An 18,916-nucleotide genomic window follows, 5' to 3' on the forward strand; every position below is an offset into this window, starting at 1 on the left:
AGGCGTCCCCCATCCCCATCCCCATTTTCTTTACCTATTTATCCAATCAAGACTTGAGTTAAGCAGTCCTTGCCCTACCAGATTAGATAGTGAGGGCTGGCAGTCTCAGATGTCTGAGAAGCATGTGGTTCTTTAGTCAGGAAGAAAAAAGTTGAGAGTCGCCACCCCCACCTCCCCACACTCATTCTAATAAGTCCAGTCTAGGGGGTCAAGGTCACCCTGTCTCCTGTGTAGTCTCCCTGGCAGAATAGGCAAAGGACAGGGATCTGACATCTGGAGCAACAGCTGCTAGGATGGAGGTGGGTGTGGTTGTGGTGCAAGGAGAGCCAGAACTAGAAACATTAACTAGGAGGCAGATTAGAACCAGATTCCCAAACTGACTTGCCCATTGTCAGATAAAGTCTCAGGGTTTAGCATTAACGCCCCCACCTCTGTGAACTCCTCCCCTGCCCCCAAGAATCCTCAGTGCCCAAGACTGGGAACCACTGAGCAGGGTTTGGGTGAGGTAGGATTTCTGAGGACCTGGGAAGGAATAAACCCTGACCAACTTAGAATGGGACAGGGGAGTGGGGAGCATGTACTGTGTTGGAGGGGCCTGTGTAAGAGAGAGAGAGAGAATGACATAGTTATTCTAAGAGAGCTTCATTCTTGACACTCACTTAATTTTGCTTTTCTATGCTAGTAGGGGTTTGCAGAGAATGCCCCAGTAATTAATATGTGTATATATATATATATATATATATATATGGAGAGAGAGAGAGAATGCACCCAGGGTTATCCTGGTGAATGGGGGGCTGCTTGGATAGGTAGAGCAGGGGAGGTGGGAAATGTTAATACGGCAGAGTTGGATGCACTGTCTCTCATCTTCTTACAGGACAATCAGTTTTTGAGAACCTACGGAAATAGCATAGAGGTACCTGCTTGTTACTTTCATTTAGTCCACCGGCAGATGCAGTGGGCTACCTTGGGTCTGGCTCTGCAGTGTGTGTGTGTGGTGGTGGGGGGTTGTCTGTTAGAGGACTGCAGACAGGAATGTCTGTGGACCATCTGGGGGGTTCAGGCTCCATTATAGTGGTCACTCACTCACATCTCGAGATGGCAAAGGGCAGAGCAGGTACCAGAGAGAACAGCCCAGAGGCAGGTGGGGAGCTCCCAGGTCAAATTGCAGTCTTTCTAAAGACATCCATGAGTGTAGGCAGCCTCCCTCATCACGCGGCTGCAGAAGTGAGGGCTGGATAGGCTGCCTTTTGTCAATAAGAATGATTTTACACTGGCCAATGGAGGGGGTTGAGCTAGGATTCCTAGATGCCTACCTGACTGGCATTCAGAAGCACCTAGGGAACCTTCTTCACGTGTCCTTGGTCCCTCCCCAGGGTGTGGCCTTGGAGTCTGTGGATTCAGCTCTATAATGAGACTGATGACTGCCAGCCTCTCTTGTTCCCTTCAAGCTGAGATTCTGCTGTTCATTGTCTCCATTCAGATATCTGGGACCCTTCTGCAATGCAGGAACTTTCCTTCTCCCACCAATCCCTCCTCAGGTGAGCCCCCTGACTCCCTGTGCTCCTCCACAACAAAGCTTCAGCCAAGAGGTTCCATATGCTCAGTAACACTGCTTGCTCCCTGTGTTCTCCTAGAGCAATCCCTGTTCTGCCCCTCCCCTTGCACCATAGACCCCGTGGCAGTGTCTTGCCCAGCAGGCCCCAAGCTGGCCCAGCCAGCAGGCATAAGTGGTGGGGCCCTGTGGCCTGCGGGCTTCCCACTTTGGCTAAGCCTTGTGATGTAACCCCACTGCAACCCAAAAGTGGGGGTGTCAGCTCTACAGGTCATAGGTGCTTATGGGTGGCCCCAGGGTTTTCCATCCCTGCCTTCAACAGTCACACTACAAAGTTCCCTGAATTCTGCAGCTAGAGGCAGTTCTCTGACATGATCATATCTTGGTTCCAATCAGGACTAAATTCTTTATTTTTATTGCCACCAGGGATTTTTGGTTTGTTTTTGTTTGTTTTGTTTTGTTATCACTGGGGCTTGGTGTCTGCTCTACAAATCTACCACTCCTAGTGGCCATTATTTTCCCATTCTTTCTGTTCTATTTGTAGAAGAGAGAAATTGAGAAGGGAGTAGGGAGCTAGATAGGGACAAAAGAAGATAGGCACCTGCAGACTTGTTTCACTGCTCGTGATGCTTCCCACCTGCAGATGGGGAGTGGGGCTGGAACCCTGGTCCTTGCACATGGCAATGTGCAGGGGGACTGTCGCACCACCCCCCCCCAGCCCCCAGGAGCGAATTCTTTTTTATTTTAATTTTTTAAATCTTTATTTGTTGGACAGAGACAGCCAGAAATTGAGAGGGAAGGGGGTGATAGCGAGGGAGAGAGACACCTGTGGCCCTGCTTCACCACTTGTGAAGATTCCCCCTGCAGGTGGGGACTGGGGGCTCAAACCTGGGTCCTTGCGCACTGTAACATGTGCACTCAGCCAAGTGCACCACCATCTGCCCCCCCCCCCCAGGAGCAAATTCTAAGTGAGCTGCACAGCATGCTCTTCACCTCCTTCCAGATGGTCAGGCACTCACACCACAACTGGCCCTCCAAGTGGTCACTGGCCCTACAGGGGTAGGATCACACTCTGCCCTCCCTCCTACCCCCCATCTGTTCTCCCTCTCAGGTCCTCTCTCCTCTGATGTCTCTTATGGGAAAATTCAATCAGCTGTTTCTCTGAGGCAATACATGTACGTGCAGAGTGTGTTTATGGTCTTACATAGGGAGAAAAGCTAGTCTCTGCCTCTGACTGACTCCTTCAGGCTCGGGCATGTCCATCTGTCTTTGCAGTGCATGCCCTGACACCTGCAGACATCGATGTCGTGGCTGCTTTGGGAGATTCTCTGACTGTAAGAACTCTTGGGCCCTGGGGGTAGGGGGTCAGAACAGGTCCTCATTCTGCTAATGCTAAGGTCTGCATTGCATTTCTTCACCTCCCTGGGCTTTGTTAGTTCAAGGGTGACCATTTGTTTTTTCACAGCCACTTTTTCAATTAGGTGTTTAAGGAAGGTCTTTCCAGAGCAAACTTTTTTTTTGATAGCTCAAAAAAAAAATATATATATATATATAACATATTCAATGTCATGAGGACTCAAAAATGTCCCAAACTGACCTGTGTGGACACCCTTCTCCCTTAGGCTTCATGCTTTCTGAGCAGCACAGACCTTTGCATCTGTTTCCTCTTTGCATTTGCTCAGAAGTGTCAGAGACACCACAAGGCTACAGCTTTGCTGCTAAGTTCCAAGAAATAGGACTATTGACCATGCAGGATGACTACTTTCTGGCAACATGTCTAAGGACATGAGCTTGCCTGTAAGAATGGGGAAAAGAGGAGAAATGAGCAGTTTCTGAGAAATCTGTCCACAAGGGTCAGATCCAGTCTCTGGGCTTGCTCTTTGTTTCTCATGAACTCAGCACAATGCTGGAAGTAGTAATAGATAATGGTGTCTCACATTTATAAAGCACCTCTAGTCTTTAACAACTTTTAAACTACTGTGATCCAGTTTGGGCATCAAAATTATCTGTGAGGTGGACAAAGGATTCCATGAGGCAGGAGCTGTGCTGTAGCCACAGACAATTGAGTTGTGTCATCTCTGGGGGGAAGAGGGTAGTACTGGCCCTCCAGCCCAGGGCTCTCATCTTGCCACCTTTAATGCACTGGGGCCAAGATAGAGTCACAGTCTCTATTTTCTCTGACTTGCTGATTTACCTGTGGCATTTGATTTATTTTTCAAAGGCTGGCAGTGGAATTGTTACCAGACCAGGCAATCTCTCTGGTATGGAAACACAGTTTCGGGGACTATCATTTAGGTAATATTCAACTTTGACTCCTGTCCTTGGGCTCACCTCCAGAGATCCAGTGAGGTGGGATTTTTTTTTTTTTGTAGTTGATAATTTTTATGTTTTTTTACTGAATGGCTAGTGGTCTGTAGTCCAGTTGTTACATAGATACAACCCCTCATCTCCCTGTGATAGGTGTATGGGTATCTGAAGCAATTAAAACTGTAGCTTCATGCAGAGTGAAAAAAAATCAAAGATTTAAATCAAACTGAAGCCCAGCTAAGTTCTAAGTTCTGACATCTGTTGAAAATTTAAATCTTCATAACGGCTACTGCTCATTGATCTCAGGGGTAAAGCACATAAATTGCATGCCCGTGGCCCTGTGTTTATATCCCTGACTGCCACCCTTCCTGATTAAAATAAAATGAAAATTTCTAGAATCCCTCAGGCCCCAAGAAATGTAAACTAGGAAAGTGGAGGTGCCCTTCTGTGAAGCTTAATTACTGACTCAGCCTCTCACTGCGGTGCTCATTCCTACAGTGGTGGAGGGGATGGCAGCCTGGTGAATGTGACCACTTTACCAAGTAAGAACCACTGGGGGCTGAAGTCAGTTCACTTCTTCTTCTTCTTCTTCTTCTTCTTCTTCTTCTTCTTCTTCTTCTTCTTCTTCTTCTTCTCCTTCTCCTTCTCCTTCTCCTTCTCCTTCTCCTTCTCCTTCTCCTTCTCCTTCTCCTTCTCCTTCTCCTTCTCCTTCTCCTTCTCCTTCTCCTTCTCCTTCTCCTTCTCCTTCTCCTTCTCCTTCTCCTTCTCCTTCTCCTTCTCCTTCTCCTTCTCCTTCTCCTTCTCCTTCTCCTTCTCCTTCTCCTTCTCCTTCTCCTTCTCCTTCTCCTTCTCCTTCTTCTTCTTCTTCTTCTTCTTCTTCTTCTTCTTCTAGCATTTGCCCTTCTTCCATAGCCAGTCAGCAGCGTCAGGTTGAGCCTGATGTAAAGTTTCGAGACCTCCTTTGAATCTCGAGAGGTGGCAGTCGTTGACTATGTGGGTCATAGTCTGTCTGTAGCTGCAGGGGCAGTTCAAGTCAGTTCACTTGTTCCCTCTGAGTCCCAGCTTTGTGAGAGCAGCTCTCAGCCAGGAGAGGAGGAAAGGACATCAGCTCCTGAAACAGGAGGCATGCGTGGCAGGCAGCAGAAGGGATGCAGTGAGCACTGTATTTGGAGCCTGGAGGCTTGGGTTTACACCCTGGCCCTTCTTTGTGCTAACCAGGTGACCTTGGGCCACTTCAATGACTCAGAGCTCTTGAGACAGTCAAATGAGATACAGTATTTGCTGTACTGTGAATCTTAAAAGAGGAAATGAGATGGGCAGAGATAGTCCTGGTTTGAACCGCTATGGTAATGGGAGGAACCATGGGTGGTAGAACAATGGAGTAGTGTCTCTTCTTTCTCTCTCTTCCCTCTCTCTAAAAAGTGGGGGGAACTGTGCACAGAAGACCCCTCAGAGGTATCCCCTAAAGTGAACACCTCTTCTTGCTGCCTTAGTCCAGCTTGTTAGCAAGTCACTCTAAGCAAGAGAGTCCAGCTCCTGTTGGATACTTGCTCCACTGCCTTTCTTGCCATGATTCCCTCTTCTGGGGCTCTAGGAGGGTGATCACACAGCCCAATTTGGGGTTCCCATAGCAGAGAAGATGCCTTATCCCGCTGTCCTGAACCCTGTGGTCTGTTCACCATTCCTTTTCCAGATATCATCCGGGAGTTCAATAAAAATCTGTTGGGCTTTGCAGTGAACACCGGCGAAGCTAGCAGTGGGGATGCATTCCTCAACCAGGCTGTTCCTAGAGCACAGGCTAAGTATGACATTTGGGGAGCGGGGAGGGTCCGGGGGCGAGGGACTGGGAGGCACAGAATCCCCTTTGAGTCTTTGTGCTGACCCCGTATAGGCAAAGGAGTTATAGACCCACTGACAGCAGGGGAGTGAATGGCTGTCTGCTCCCCCCGTGTCTATGATCCCGGCAGGGAGGACAGTGGGTCTGAACTTGGACGCAGTAGCATCTAGAACCTGGTTGCTGAAAGAAGAGTTAATATGTTAAAATAAAGCTAAACAAATTGTTGACTAATCATGAACCTAAAGGCTGGAATAGTGCAGATGAGAATTTGGAGGTCTCCATTTTGTAGATAGTTAGTAGGCCTATTTTAGTTGGGGAAGCAATTACAGAATATCCAGACATTCCACCTTCTATACCCCATAACGATCCTGGGTCCATACTCCCAGAGGGATAAAGAATAGGAAAGCTATCAGGGGAGGGGGTGGGATATGGAGTTCTGGTGGTGGGAACTGTGTGGAGTTGTACCCCTCTTATCCTATGGTTTCTGTCAGTGTTCCCTTTTTAGAAATAAAAATTTAAAAGAGAGAGAGAGAGACTGTAAAACCTCACAGTAGGTCATTCCACCTTAAGTATCAGCAAGCGCCAGCAAAAAGGATGGTACTTCTGTAGCCTGAGAGGCCTCTGGGACAGCAGGCTGTGCTCTGCCCCTCTGCCTGTCATGGATGGCACATAAAGCTGAGTGCCAGGAGGTGGCTTAGCTGTGTAAAGTGCCCAACTTGCATGCAACAGGCTCTATTTTCATATTTAAAATTAATATAATTTTATTGTTGGTTTATTATTAGCTTATAAATTTTTAAGATTACAGGGGTATATTCTTTCATTTTTTTCTTTATGGGGGAGGAGTTAATGGTTTACAGCCAACAGTAAAATGCAGTTTTAAAATTTTCACAGTTTAAAAAATTTCTCAGTTTTCCACATAACAATCTAATGTCCTCCCCTAACCAGGTTACAGGGGTTTATTCTATACCACACTCACCTTCAGGGATATATGGCCCCATTGTGATAACCACCATTGATTGGGCTCCTCCTCCTCTTCCTTCTATACCTCCTCTTATTACTTGCTTTCTCTTCCCTTCCCCTCCTTGTAACCCTTATAGCCTTATAACTCTCCTATGACCCCGTAGCCTCTACAACCCAACCTCCCTTCCCTCTCACTGTATATTTCATGTAGGAGTAAAACCACTGATACTTGTCTTTCCCCACTTCTCTGCTTCACTAAGCATAATCACCTCCAGGTCCAGCTTTTTTTTCCTTTCCATTTTTTATTTGTGATTAATAGTAGGTTACAAGATTGTAAGATTACAGGGTATAGTTACACACCATGCCCACCACCAGAGTTCAGTGTCTCCACACTTCCACCTCCCAAAGATAATCACCAGAGTTCTCACAAAGTCTTAGAAACAATTTGCTTACCGCTTTTTTTTTTTTTTTTGGAAAGCTCATGTGTATAAGTTCTCTAGATTCCATATATGAGTGAAACCATCTGCTAGTTCTATTTCATCTCTTATTTTGCTAAGCTTAATCACCTCCATTTCCATACATTTTGTCCCAAAGGACACGATATTGTCCTTTTCGATTGCAGAGTAGTAGTAGTCCAGATAGTGTATATCCCATAACTTCTTTAGGCTGCTTCTAGTTTTTGGATATTTTGAATAATCAGCCATGAACATAGGGGTATATATGTCCTTTCAAATTAGTGTATGAGTGTTAGTTGGGTAAATGCTCAAGTGAGGTATTGTTGGGGCATAAGTTAATTCCATTTTTATTCAAGGACTCTCCATGTAGTGTTCCAAAAGGGTAATACTAGTTTGCCTTCCCGCCAGCAGTGTAACAAAGTTCCTTTTCTCCACAACCTCTCCAACATTCTCTCAGGTGTGAGATGGTGTCTCAGTGTAGTTTTACTTTGCATTTCTATAATGATGAGTGAAGTAGACCATTTCTTCATGTGTATGTCTATGAGTCATGTGCATTTCTTTTTTAGAAAACTGTTTAGTTTTTTGGCCCTCATTTTTATTGGGTTACTTTTATTTTTCCCTTTATTGAGCTATATCAGTTCTTTTTATTTTAATAATTTAATAGTGATTTGAAAACTTATAAGATAATACAGATATAACTACACGCCATTCCCACCACTAGAGTTCTGTGTCCCCATGGAAAGTGCCATAGTTCTTCCAAGGTCATAGATACAGGTTGACTATATATAAATTTTTTTTGCTTATTTTTACTCACTTTTATTACCCTACCTTCCTTTCTAAGTCACACCTATACTTATTACTTATTACTACTTCCAAGTGTACTTATTTTTTTTTTTTTATCTTCCCTCTCAGATAAGCAGAACAGTGCCATGGAGGTGGACTGAAAATACTGTCTGGGAGGATGATATCACAGTAGAAAATAGAACTTGAAAGCCGAGTTAGGACAGAGAGTAGCTCCCAAATTTGAAGAGATCATGTAAATATAATTAACTGTTTACTACATCTGTCTGAGCTGTGATCCATGTATATTCATAGCACAGGGGCTTGTATAACTTCAAAGTCCTTGTCAGTCTGACCTTAGAGTTCCAGGTCCCAATGAGAACATTCTAGGCTACACTCATTACAGGACCAGTCTTCCTCGAGTGGCAGAGTATCTGTATGTGAATCTAAGGATTCTATGACTGGGACCTCAGGTGATGAGGTGGCCTGACTACAGCAATTCTTTATAGATGTTTTTTATTTTATTTTTGTATTTTAAATTTTTAAATATATTTTATTTTATTTATTTATTCCCTTTTGTTGCCCTTGTTGTTTTTTTATTGTTGTAGTTATTATTGTTGTTGGATAGGACAGGGAGAAATGGAGAGAGGAGGGGAAGACAGAGAGGAGGAGAGAAAGATAGACACCTGCAGACCTGCTTCACCGCCTGTGAAGCGACTCCCCTGCAGGTGGGGAGCCGGGGTTGGAACCGGGATCCTTATGCCGGTCCTTGTGCTTTGCGCCACCTGCGCTTAACCTGCTGCGCTACAGCCCGACTCCCTATTTTTTTATTTTTTAAAATTTCTTTATTGGGGAATTAATGTTTTACATTCAACAGTAAATACAATATTTTGTGCATGCATAACATTCCCCAGTTTCCCATATAACAATACAACCCCCACTAGGTCCTCTGTCATCCTTCTTGGACCTGTATTCTTCCCACCCACCCACCCCAGAGTCTTTTACTTTGGTTCAATACGCCAATTCCATTTCAGGTTCTACTTGTGCTTTTGGTTTTTTTTCTTTCTGATCTTGTTTTTCAACTTCTTCCTGAGAATGAGATAATCCCATATTCATCCTTCCGTTTCTGACTTATTTAACTTAACATGAATTTTTCAAGGTCCATCCAAGATCAGCTGAAAACGGTGAAGTCACCATTTTTTACAGCTCCTGAGTAGTATTCCATTGTGTATATATACCACAACTTGCTCAGCCATTCATCTGTTGTTGGACACCTGGGTTGCTTCAAGGTTTTGGCTATTAAAAATTGTGCTGCCAAGAACATAGGTGTACACAGATCTTTTTGGATGGATGTGTTGGGTTCCTTAGAATATATCCCCAGGAGAGGAATTGCAGGATCATAGGGTAGGTCCATTTCTAGCCTTCTGAGAGTTCTCCAGACTATTCTCCACAGAGGTTGGACCAATTTACATTCCCACCAGCAGTGTAGGAGGGTTCCTTTGACGCCACACCCTCTCCAGCATTTGCTGCTGTTGCCTTTTCTGATGTATGACATTCTCACAGGAGTGAAGTGGTATCTCATTGTTGTCTTTATTTGCATTTCTTTGACAATCAGAGACTTGGAGCATTTTTTCATGTGTTTCTTGGCCTTTTGGATCTCTTCTGTGGTGAATATTCTGTCCATGTCCTCCCCCCATTTTTGGATGGGGTTATTTGTTGTCTTGTTGTTGAGTTTGGCAAACTCTTTATATATGTTGGTTATTAAACTCTTGTCTGATGTATGGCATGTAAATATCTCCCATTCTGTGAGGGGTCTCTTGGTTTGGGTAGTGGTTTCTTTCAATGTAAGAAGCTTTTTAATTTGATGTAGTCCCATAAGTTTATGCTTGCCTTAGTCTTTTTTGTAATTGAATTCGTTTCACTGAAGATACCTTTAAAATTTATGCAGAAAAGAGTTCTGCCAATATTTTCCTCTTAAGTATCTGATAGTTTTTGTTCTAACATCCAAGTCCTTGATCCACTTGGAATTTATTTTTGTATTTGGTGAAATACAGTGGTTCAGTTCCATTCTTCTGCATGTTTCAACCCATTGCTTCCAACACCATTTGTTGAAGAGACTCTGCTTTCCCCATTAAATAGTCTGGGCCCCTTTGTCAAAGATTAGATGTCCATAGGTGTGGGGGCTCACTTCCGGGCTCTCAATTCTATTCCACTGGTCAGTGTGTCTGTTCATGTTCCAGTACCAAGCAGTTTTGATGACAATGGCCCTATAATATAATTTGAGATCTGGGAGTGTGATGCCTCCGGTTCTGTTCTTTTTTCTCAAAATTATTTTGGCAATTCTAGGTCTTTTCTGGTTCCATATAAACATTTGTAGCATTTTTTCTATTCTCCTAAAAAATGTGCTTGGGATCTTGATGGGGATAGCATTAAATTTGTGTATGGCTCTAGGTAGTATATTCATTTTGATGATGTTAATTCTTCCAACCCATAAACATGGAATATCTTTCCACTTGTTTGTGTCTTTTTCAATTTCCTTGAGTAGTGACTCATAATTTTCAGTATACAAGTCTTTCACAACTTTGGTTATGTTTACTCCTAGATATTTTATTTTTGTTGCTATAGTAAAAGGAACTGAGTTCTGGATTTCAATTTCTTCTAACTTAGTGTTTGCGTAGAGGAATGCCACTGACTTTTGAATGTTAACTTTATAGCCTGACACCTTACTGTATTGCCTGATGATTTCCAAAAGCTAATTTTAAGTCTGGGTTAGTTCTGTTTGGGACCCTCTGGGCTTCTTGAATCTTTATGTCTTTGATGTTGTCTAGACTAGAGAAGTTTTCAGCTATTATGTCCTGAAGAATGCTTTCTTCCTCTCCCTCTCTTTCTTCCTCTGGTAAGCCAATAATGCATATATTGTTTCTTTTGAAATCATCCCATAGGACTCTGTTGTTGTTTTCAGCATCTCTAACTCTCTTTTTGAGATTTCTTACTTAATTTTTAGTTGTCTCTAGTTCGTCCTCGATCTTGCTAATTCTGTCGTCAGCCTCATTGATTCTATTCTCTCTGCCCTCTACTTGTTTTCTGGAGTTCATCTATTTTGTTTCCCTGTTCTGATACTGTTTTAGCTTGTTTAGCTAGTTGTGTTCTTAGCTCAGCTATTTCAGCTTTCACCTCTCTAATAACCTTGAGATAATTAGTGTTTTCTTCTAGAGTCTCATTTGTTGTTCCTGTATTTCTGGTTACAATTCTTTCAAATTCTTTACTCACTCCTGTGATTATTTCCTTAGCTAGTGTTTGGATGTTGAACTCGTTATTTTGTTCGTCACCCTTTGGGCAGCTTTTAGCTGGACTCTTGTCCTGGTTTGTTTCTCCAATATTTCTTCTTGTTGGTTTAACCATTTTATATACTATGTTATGAGTTCCCTCTCTCAGTACTTTTTAAATTACTGATCACTATTGCCTGGATTGACTGGTGTCTAAGTAAGTTAATTAAAGGGTTCACAGTGGTGGAAGTTAACAGTTGTTTCAATAGTATTTTAATCCCTGAGTTGGAGCTCAGTGGTTTAAAAGCCTCTTTTTTTTTTCCCTTCCCTGTAGGTTATGGGAGCCTGAGGGCTTTTAAACTATCAGTAGGCTTCTTAGCTTAATCACTGACTCCTGACCAAGAGATAAGGCAGGGTGTGGCAGAGATAATCCAGTGGTTATGCAAAGAGACTTTCACAGCCTCACAGGTATGCCACTGAGGTATAGGTCTTCTCCTGAGTTTCCTGGTTAGATTTCTGTCCCCTGGTGTCCCTCCCTGCCATTGCTCCAGATTCTGAGGGTAGTAGCAATGGAGACTCAGAGTTGCACTTGTGAGACTCCGGGGAGTCCTCTCCTACCTTCAGCTGTCCCCTTGTTGGTGGAACAGACTGGAGGTGGTGTCTCAACTGATAAACTGCTGGACTGTTACCAGCCACTTAATCTCTCCCTAGACTCCTCTCTGTCACCAGCCACACGTGCTTGCACTCACTGATGATCTGGTGGGTTCCTGTAGTCGGTCTAGTCCTGTCTTGTTTCGGTCCCGGATGGTTTCCGTTGGTATTCCTAGTTGATCCTTTATCGATGTTTGATCTATAAATCAAACGATCTCTTGTCATAGTGTGATGTGCAAATCTATTTTCCCGCTTATGGGGTTGGCTACTTATCCTTGCATAGTTTGCTTTCGATGTGTAGAAGCTTTGTAATTTGATGTAGTCCCATTCTAATGTGTGATTCCCACAGGTGTAAAGCTTTATCTTACTGCTGTCTTTATTTGCATTTCTCTGACAGTGACTTTGAGTATACTTTGCATATGTCTGTTGATCCTTTGAGCCTTTTCTTTGGTGAATATTCTGTTCATATCCTTTCTCCAGTTTTTATTTCTTTTCTTGCTAAGTTTGATGAGTTCCTTATATATTTGCCCTTTGTTATATGGCATGTAAAGATCAGCTCTCATACTGTTGAGAGTCTCTGTATTTTAGTAATTGTTCCTTTTTCTGTGCAGAAGTGTTGCAGTTTGATGTAGTCTCTTTGATTTATTTTTGTTCTTGTTTTCCTTGCTGTTGGACTTGAGTCAAAGATGTTTTGAAAACTTACATGGAAAAGAGTTCTGTCAGTGTTTTCCTCTATATGTGGTTATGTGATGATTTCTGGTCTAATACCTAAATCTTTGACACATTTGGAATTCAATTTTTTAAAAAATTTTTTTATATTTATTTTATTTATTTATTCCCTTTTGTTGCCCTTGTTGTTTTATTGTTGTAGTTATTATTGTTGTTGTCGTTGTTGGATAGGACAGAGAGAAGTGGAGAGAGGAGGGGAAGACAGAGGAGGAGAGAAAGATAGACACCTGCAGACCTGCTTCACCGCCTGTGAAGCGACTCCCCTGCAGGTGGGGAGCCGGGGTTCGAACCGGGATCCTTATGCCTGCCGGTCCTTGTGCTTTGCGCCACCTGCGCTTAACCCACTGCGCTACAGCCCGACTCCCTGGAATTCACTTTTATGCAGGTGAAATGACTGTCCTTTCTCCACTTAATGTTTTGGGCCCCTCTTGTAAAATAAATAAATAAATAAATAAATAAATAAATAAATAACCTACACATTCAGAGGTCCTACAAAGAGTCCTTAGTTCTGGACTCTCAGTCCTACCCCAGTGGTCTGTGTGTCTGTTTTTGCTCCAGTGCCAGGTAGGTTTGATTACCATTTGGTCTCTTCTCACTCACTCTCAGATTTTCCGCTCTTCAGAAGAGTGCATGTGCAAGGCCAGGGATTTGTTTCCCAGCATCACATTTCAAAAGTGGGGTGTGAGGGTGGTTAAAATTTTCATAGGTCAGGGAGCCAGGAAATAGTTCACCCAGGAGAGCAAATACCTTTCCATATGTAAGATCTTGGATTCAAACCCTGACAGCACATAGGAGCTCCATGGACAGTACTGGGGACACTTCCTAGATGGTGGAGAGGTATTGTGGTCTCTGTCCTTTCTGTGTCTCTAAGTAAAAAATTAGAGGCCAGGAGACTGCTGAGTGCTATCACAGAAAAGTAACAGCCTCAGTTCACCTACTAGCACAGCATAAAAAAAAATCCTTTAATGGTCTGATTTCAGAATCTATAACAGTCCTTTAAAGGAAACAGTTCCCTAACACAGAGCCTAAAAGATACTTAGCATATGGAGGTCTAGAAAGGAGACCATGAGTAGTACACTTAATTGGCAGGATCCATGAAGGATTTGAGGTCTGACATGCAGATGGCATTTCAAAGGGTTATTTATTCTCATGATTTTCAGAACAGGCTAGTAGCTCTTTGTCCTCGAGCCTCAATGACATACAGTGGGGCTAATGCCACAGAAAGCTCTAGTACTTTTTTTTTCTTTTTGGTTCTGCAAGTATATTCTTATTTTAATTCTATTTTTTAATTAGTGATTTAATATGATTGAAAAGATTCTGGGATAAGATGGGTACAATTCCATAAAATTCCCACCACCAGGGTTCCATATCCCCTGTCTTCCATTGGAAGTTTCCCTATTCTTTATCCCTCTGGGTGTATGGAGCAGAAGGTGGAAGGTCTGGCTTCTGCAATTGCTTCTTTGCTGGACTGGGTGATGACAGGTTGATCCATACCCCTAGCCTGTTTCTGTCTTTCTTTAGTGGGGTAGAGCTCTGGGTAGGTGGGGTTCCAAGGTACATTGGTGAGGTCATCTGCCCAGGAAAGTCAGGTTGGCATCATGGTAGCATCTGCAACTTGGTGGCTGTAAGGGATTAAGATATAAAGCTGAACAAAGTGTTCAATAACCAGGAACCTAAAGGTAAGAATATTGCAGATGAGATTTGGGGTTTTCATGTTGGAAGAAGCTAAGAAGTCTATTGAAATATATTACAAGGGACCCATGACTTTACTAAATTTTTCCTGAGCTCAATGGCTAACATGCAGGTGGGCTAGGAATATTGTCTGCTAAGGTGGTATCACAGTTGGGAGCAGGACTAGAAAGCTTGATCAGGGTAGAGAAGCTCCCAAATATGGGGAAAATATATAAGTACCATCAACTGTAACCACGCTGATCTGAGGGCCCATGTCTATTCATATTTAGCACTGGAGCTTGTGTAACCTCTGCATCTCTGTCAGTCTGAGCTCGCATCCCATAGTCATAACTAGGAACATTCTAGGCTGTACTCATTTCAGGACATGTCTTCCTCAAGTAGCAGAGTAATGTTGACCCAGCCTCTCTTTGGAGAGTGGGGCAGTTTCTACCATTGTTGTTGTACATTAAGGGCAATGTTCTGCAGAGGACCACAAGAGGGTTTATGATGTTGTTCCTGATGGAGATGACCAGTGATGGTGGAGAGAGGGGTCTGATGGTGGAGAGAGAGCTAGGCCCATCATGTCTTTGTGGGAATGCAAGGATTCCCTGACTGGGGCCCCAGATAATGGGGTGGCCTGGTAGTGACCAAAAGGGCCATCATTAAAGTATGCTGGTCTCTTGCCCTTATCCAGGAAAACTAATACTTTAAGAGAAAACAAAAAAACTTGATCCTATCCCTCAGCAGTGCTCTCCTTTTCAGGGATTTTTTGAACCAAGTCAAAACTCTGGTGCAGAAGATGACTGATGACAGTGTGAGTCTAATTTAAGATTATTTGTAACAGTGATAACCTACTAAAGTTATTTCAAAATGAAATGGGTTGTCATGAAAGGCAATGAGCCCTCTGTCATTAGAGGCATTCAAGCCTCTATATTTTTATAGGGGCAGGCAACCCGTATAACAAGCTGGCCTTTTCTGCCCCTGCACAGAGAATAAATCTCGCCGACCACTGGAAGGTCATCACAGTGCTGATTGGAAACAGCGACTTCTGTGACTTCTGCACTGATAAGGTAGTGGAGCAGGGGTCCTGGGATTGACCTCGGAGGTTCTCTTAAAGAATAAGAGCCAACTCAAGGATTGTCCATCTGCCTCTGCGTGTGCAAGTGCACACCAGCCAAGCTCACACATATACACGTGTGTGTGCGTACATACAGTGCTTCTTAGCCCCAGACCACCAGGTTTCTGGATCTACCTGTGTGTCTCAAATAGTGGCAGATACATGGTGTTTATGTTCCCCTCTCTTATAACTCCTGAAAATTCAGAAACAGAAGACCCAAGCAGTTAGAAAGATGGATCTCCCCTGTTGGTTACTGAAATAAAGCTTTTTTTTTTAGAAGATGAAAATTGTAAATTAGGTTTTATTGTAAAGCAGATGTTTGTATTAATGACTTCCCCCCATCATACCAGATTTTACTACTAATTGTTGTTGTTATTGCCACCTGGATTATTGCTGGGGCTCTTTGCTAGATAGGGATGACTCTCCCTTTTTTTAATCCTTTATCTTTTTTTCTTCATTTTCTTTTTAAATTTATTTTCCCTTTTGTTGCCATTGTTGTTTTTCTCATTGTTGTTGTAGTCATTGCTGTCATTGTTAGATAGGACAGAGAGAAATGGAGAGAGGAGAGGAAGATAGAGAGGGAGAGAGAGAGATAGACACCTGCAGACCTGCTTCACCACCTGTGAAGCGACTCTCCTGCAGGTGGGGAGCCTGGGGCTCGAACCGGGATCCTAACCCGGTCCTTGTACTTTGCTTCATGTGCGCTTAACCTGCTGCCCTACCACCTGACTCCCTATTTTTTCTATTTTTTAAAAATTATTTATTTATAAAAAAGGAAACTGACAAAACCATAGGATAAGAGGGGTACAACTCCACACAGTTCCCACCACCAGATCTCCGTATCCCATCCCCTCCCCTGGTAGCTTTCCTATTCTTTATCCCTCTGGGAGTATGGACCCAAAGTCATTGTGGGATGCACAATTGTGGAAGGTCCAGACAATTACAGACGTAATTGTTTCCCTACTGAACATGGGCGTTGACAGGTTGATCCATACTCCCAGCCTGCTTCTCTCTTTCCCTGGTGGGGCGGGGCTCTGGGGAATTGGAGCTCCAGGACACATTGGTGGAGTTGTCTGTCCAGGGAAGTCTGGTTGGCATCATGCTAGCATCTGAAATAAAGCTTTGAGCGCAGGTCCAGGCTCCTGGCTGGCTGTTTTTGGCTCACAGCCTGTAGTCAGTCACTCAGTTCTGACATGATCATTGGAACACAGGTTGGAGCTAGAGCCAGAAACAAGGGGAAACTATCCCTCTGTAATCTCCCCTAACCAGTTCTGCTTCTCTCCTTCCTGCCCCTGCCCAGCAAGAGTACACCACAGAAAAGTTCCTGGGACATCTCCGCAGCGGCTTGGACTACCTGCAAGCACAGGTGGGTGGGAGTGTCTCCCAGCTGGACATAGCTCCTGTCTGGAGCTGGAGCAGGGAAGGCAGGCTGGGGAGAGGATGCTGGAAACATTCCCTCTGCTGAAGGAGGGAGCTGAGGGCACGGGGTCCTTCCCCTTCCAGATGTGGGGCTGACCCTCTAGGAAACCTTGTTCCATTTGAAGTCAGCCCTGAAATGTCTTGGACTTGAGCCAAGGAATGGAGGCAGTGTTGAGCAGTGCTCTGGGGTCTCTCTCTCCCTCTCTCTCTTCCTTTCTCCTGAGGTGAAGGCAGTACGTGTAACAGTCCCTTCCTCATTCACTCCCTGGTGGCAGCTGGGTGCCCTTCAGGCAGGCAGGACCTTGTACTATGAGCTGAGGGTCGTGTGTACAGCCCGTCTCCCCACCCTGCCATTTTCAGTAGTGTGCACGTAGTAGGAAAAGAGCCAGAGCAGTGCTGTGCCGTTCTGTGTGATGCTGGGTGTGGAACCCAAGACCTCAGGCACAAGAGGCCTGTTGCACTAAGCCACCTCCTCAGCTCTGCCAGGTCCTCTTTGGTTCTAAGTAGCATGTTCTCTCCCCCACCCTCTGCCCTCCCCCTACCCCATGGACCCCTCTCCCCACCCCAACGGCCTACCCCTCCACCCCCACTGGTAAAGGGAACAGCTCCAGCTTCCCAGGAGGGGGTGTCCTGACTCCCAGGCCTGTTCAGCAGAACTCACCCACCACAGCTCAGCAGAGCCTGATGTGACATTAGTTATGGTCTCATGTCTGGAACCAAGGTCCCCAGCAGAGCAGCATCTGTGGTAAGGGCCTCGAGTTCCCTGACAGACAGCTGGTCCCAGCTGAGCTCAGTGTTTCCGGAGGAGCCGCCAGACTCTCTTCACCCCCAGGCTCCACTCACACCCGAGTCCAGCAAGGCTGTGGGGCCTGCCATGCCTTCGGGCTGCGGCCCCCATGGATGTTTCTCCAGAGCCCCCCTCCAGAGCCCACCGTGGAGCTCGGGCTCTTGGGGAACCTGAGCCCCTCCCCCAGTTCCTCTGGCAGCCTGCACTGCCCCGAGCTCTGCTCACCGGCTGTCTTGTCCTTAGGTGCCCAAGGCCTTAGTCAACCTCGTGGACTTCATGAGTCCCGATATCATGCGACAGGTGTTCATAGGAAACCCAGATTGCCCGACAGAGAATGCCAGGTAGGTGGGGGGCTGCCACCCTCAACCCCTCCATGGCTCCAGCAGTCGGCCATTACTCGGGGTCTTTGTGGCCTGGTCTGTGAGCAGCTGCAGTCAGCTGAGATCTGTGCTAGGCCCTTCACTTTTATCAGAGATATGAGGCCCCCAATGTGAGGGTGTCAGTAGAACCTCTGTGATTTGGCAGAACTGGGACAAACGTGAACTTTTATTTTTTTAAAACTAGATTACAGTCCTTCTATTCAGTGATTTGGGGGCAGGAGGTATGTTGGGAAAGGGACATAGGGAACTTCAAATTAAGAATCTCCTGTTCCATTATGTGGGAGACTATTCACTTGTTTGTCCCTTATATATACATTTGTTTACGTAACTATACTTTTCTTGAAACTTACTGTGCACCAGGCACTGTGCCATAGGCCTTAGAGATACCTCTTTTAACATTCAGTATGTTTCGTGGATGTGAAATTCCTAACAGAAGGGCACATCGTGGTTGGGATGCCCTGACAGCAATGTATTTGAGGTCATGACACTGAATTTTTGTTACCTGAGTTCATTTTCTCAGCTTTCCTTTGTTCTCCGTGAATACTGTGGGGGCACTTACCCATACAGCCTTGGGCCTTTATCCAGCGTCCGTACCAGACTAATGTCTGCTCTGTTATGGATCAAAAGCCTATGGCATGGAGGCTAGAGAGGTAGTTTAATGCTAGAAAACAAGTCTTGCAAGTCTGAGAGCTCAGAGCACCCAGGCTTTTTCTATGGCACTATCCTATGTCAGAGCTGAGCACTCTGTTCCACCTAACTCCACACTCACAATCTCTATTTCATAAAAATAAGGAAGTCCATAAAAATAGAAGAGCCCGAGGCTGGTTGATAATGCACATTACCGCAGGCACCAGAGATGACCCTGGTGGCAAAACAGATGGAAAAGAGCCTGTGATGGGATTGTATTCCTGAAGCAGGGCTCCAGACCCCCCCCCCCCGTCATTCTTTTTCATCTCTGCCCCGCTCCCCAGCTCCGGGAGCAGCACCAGCCCTGACCACAGCTTC

At 44.8% G+C, this 18,916-nt stretch overlaps 2 protein-coding genes across 4 annotated transcripts in view; both read left to right on the top strand.

Moving 5' to 3' along the window:
• Positions 1 to 18,747, top strand: part of LOC132537449 (phospholipase B1, membrane-associated-like) — a 46,753-nt gene extending 28,006 nt beyond the window's left edge. For 2 of the 3 annotated variants that reach the window (XM_060186791.1, XM_060186793.1), the window contains 10 exons: positions 875 to 913; positions 1,481 to 1,538; positions 2,828 to 2,886; positions 3,774 to 3,847; positions 4,358 to 4,401; positions 5,553 to 5,661; positions 14,971 to 15,022; positions 15,198 to 15,278; positions 16,626 to 16,691; positions 17,775 to 18,747. In XM_060186791.1, coding sequence (XP_060042774.1) covers positions 875 to 913; positions 1,481 to 1,538; positions 2,828 to 2,886; positions 3,774 to 3,847; positions 4,358 to 4,401; positions 5,553 to 5,661; positions 14,971 to 15,022; positions 15,198 to 15,278; positions 16,626 to 16,691; positions 17,775 to 17,876 — 684 coding nt within the window. In that variant the 3' untranslated portion in view covers positions 17,877 to 18,747. The remainder of the gene's footprint in view (positions 1 to 874; positions 914 to 1,480; positions 1,539 to 2,827; positions 2,887 to 3,773; positions 3,848 to 4,357; positions 4,402 to 5,552; positions 5,662 to 14,970; positions 15,023 to 15,197; positions 15,279 to 16,625; positions 16,692 to 17,774) is intronic. The other variant, XM_060186792.1, reaches the window with a different exon arrangement.
• LOC132537581 (phospholipase B1, membrane-associated-like) overlaps positions 18,008 to 18,916 on the top strand; it is a 34,713-nt gene continuing 33,804 nt past the window's right edge. The window contains exon 1 of the mRNA XM_060188420.1: positions 18,008 to 18,021. Coding sequence (XP_060044403.1) covers positions 18,008 to 18,021 — 14 coding nt within the window. The remainder of the gene's footprint in view (positions 18,022 to 18,916) is intronic.

Source organism: Erinaceus europaeus, chromosome 3, assembly GCF_950295315.1.
Source record: "Erinaceus europaeus chromosome 3, mEriEur2.1, whole genome shotgun sequence".
NCBI lineage: Eukaryota > Metazoa > Chordata > Mammalia > Eulipotyphla > Erinaceidae > Erinaceus > Erinaceus europaeus.